Source organism: Bison bison, unplaced genomic scaffold (genome assembly GCF_000754665.1).
Source record: "Bison bison bison isolate TAMUID 2011002044 unplaced genomic scaffold, Bison_UMD1.0 scf7180017864371, whole genome shotgun sequence".
Taxonomy (NCBI): domain Eukaryota; kingdom Metazoa; phylum Chordata; class Mammalia; order Artiodactyla; family Bovidae; genus Bison; species Bison bison.
The window spans coordinates 14,945,035-14,946,692 of record NW_011494943.1 but is presented as its reverse complement, the minus strand read 5'-3'; the positions used below and the strand labels follow the sequence as shown (position 1 = coordinate 14,946,692).

General features: G+C 61.1%; 1 protein-coding gene across 1 annotated transcript in view; it reads right to left on the bottom strand.

Moving 5' to 3' along the window:
- SCN4A (sodium channel, voltage-gated, type IV, alpha subunit) overlaps positions 1–1,658 on the bottom strand; it is a 53,163-nt gene that overhangs the window by 3,675 nt on the left and 47,830 nt on the right. The window contains 4 exon segments of the mRNA XM_010856557.1: positions 339–385; positions 595–699; positions 1,224–1,361; positions 1,565–1,618. Coding sequence (XP_010854859.1) covers positions 339–385; positions 595–699; positions 1,224–1,361; positions 1,565–1,618 — 344 coding nt within the window.

The window sequence follows — 1,658 nt, the reverse complement described above, 5'->3', positions numbered from 1 at the left end:
GGCGGCGGTCAGAGCAGGACACGCACCGGCAGGAGAGGCGAGAGGACACGACACAGGAGTGTGGGGGTGGGGAGGCGAGAGAGAGAGAACGAAGGCGTCAGGGCCGGGGCCTCGGGAGGCGGGGAGACCCATGGAGACGGGCCACTCTGTGGGGTCTGTGGGCCTCCTTCCTCTCTCTGGGAACTTCTTCCCGAGTTAAGGGCCCTCAGCAACCCCTCCTCCTTCTCCCGAAGTGGCTGCTCACTGGGGGAGCTGTCTGGACATCCTCTTCCTCCCCTCTCCAGGGGCCCTTGCCCCCAAAGGCCACCAGCTAAGGAGCTGAATGGACGCTGGGGGTGCTGGGCGGGTTAGGCAAGGGGTAAACCAGTGACTGGAGTTTGTCAGGCTGCTCTTGCTTGCACATGAAGTGTGGCGTTATGGAGAGGTGCCCCTCCCAGCAGGTGGGCACAACCTTCCTGCAGGGGGCCCCAGCCTCACACCAGGGACACAGCCTGGTGGGCAGAGAGCAGCCTGCCTTCTGCATCCCCCGCACAGGGCCCCCTTGGGCAGGAGCCTTATATGGGCTGTAGCGGGAGGGGCCCAGAGGGCTGGTACCTGGGGCCGGGGAATTGGCTTCTGAGGCTTCTTGGAGCCAAGCTTCTTCATGGCGTTATAGTATTTCTTCTGTTCCTCTGTCATGAAGATGTCTTTCCCTCCAAAGTACAATGGGATGGGGCCCGTAAGGTTAGAGAGTCCCCTTTCTCAGCTTCCAGGACTTCCCTACCTCAAACATCTGTGTAAAGCCCTCCCCCATCCCAGCAGGGGGGCCTGGCGGGAAGAGGGAAGGAGACCTGCTTAGAGGGCCAGAGATGGGGGTTGAAGGAGGCAGGGAAGGGGGACGGAAGGGTCCAGAGAAAGGCGGGCAGGTAACAGACAGAGGGAAGGGGCCAGCACAGCCCTCATGGCCCATTTTGGGCCACCTTCCATCAGTATTTCACTGGGTCCTCAGAATGAGCCGGCAAAGCAGGCAGCACGAGCCTCATTTTGTACAGAAGGAAACCAAGGTTCACACTGGCCCCGTCACTAGTTCAAGGTCACCTGGTGGGATCGGAACCCAGGCTCTGCCTCGATCGGGTGCGCGGACAGTGTTTGTGAACATACGAAAGGAGGAGTGGACAAAGCGGGTGTGAGGAGGGAGCCCAGCGCAGGGAGAACCCAGGGGGGAAGGCGGGCTAGATACTCATCTTCTTCTTCTGCTGGTTGAAGTTGTCGATGATGACGCCAATGAAGAGGTTGAGGGTGAAGAAGGAGCCGAAGATGATGAAGATGACGAAATAGAGGTACATGTAGAGGTTCACCTCATACTGCGGCTGCTCTTCCTTCTGCAGCAGTCACAGGACAGGGGCGGGTATGCGGGGTGGGCTGGGGGCACACGCTGCCTGCTCCCTGTCCCACTGTGGGCCCACCCACCCCTGTAGGCAGTGGGGTCTCGGGGGCTCCTGAGGAGGCGGCGTGGGGTGGGGATGGATCTGAGTCCTCTCCCCTGGCTCACTCACCAGCCCACATTTCGGGGACCCCCACTCACCTCCCGGGAGTCCACGGCAGCATACATGATGTCCATCCAGCCCTTGAAGGTGGCCTGCGAGAGTGTGGTTGGGTGTGAGGGGAGGGGCTGCTAG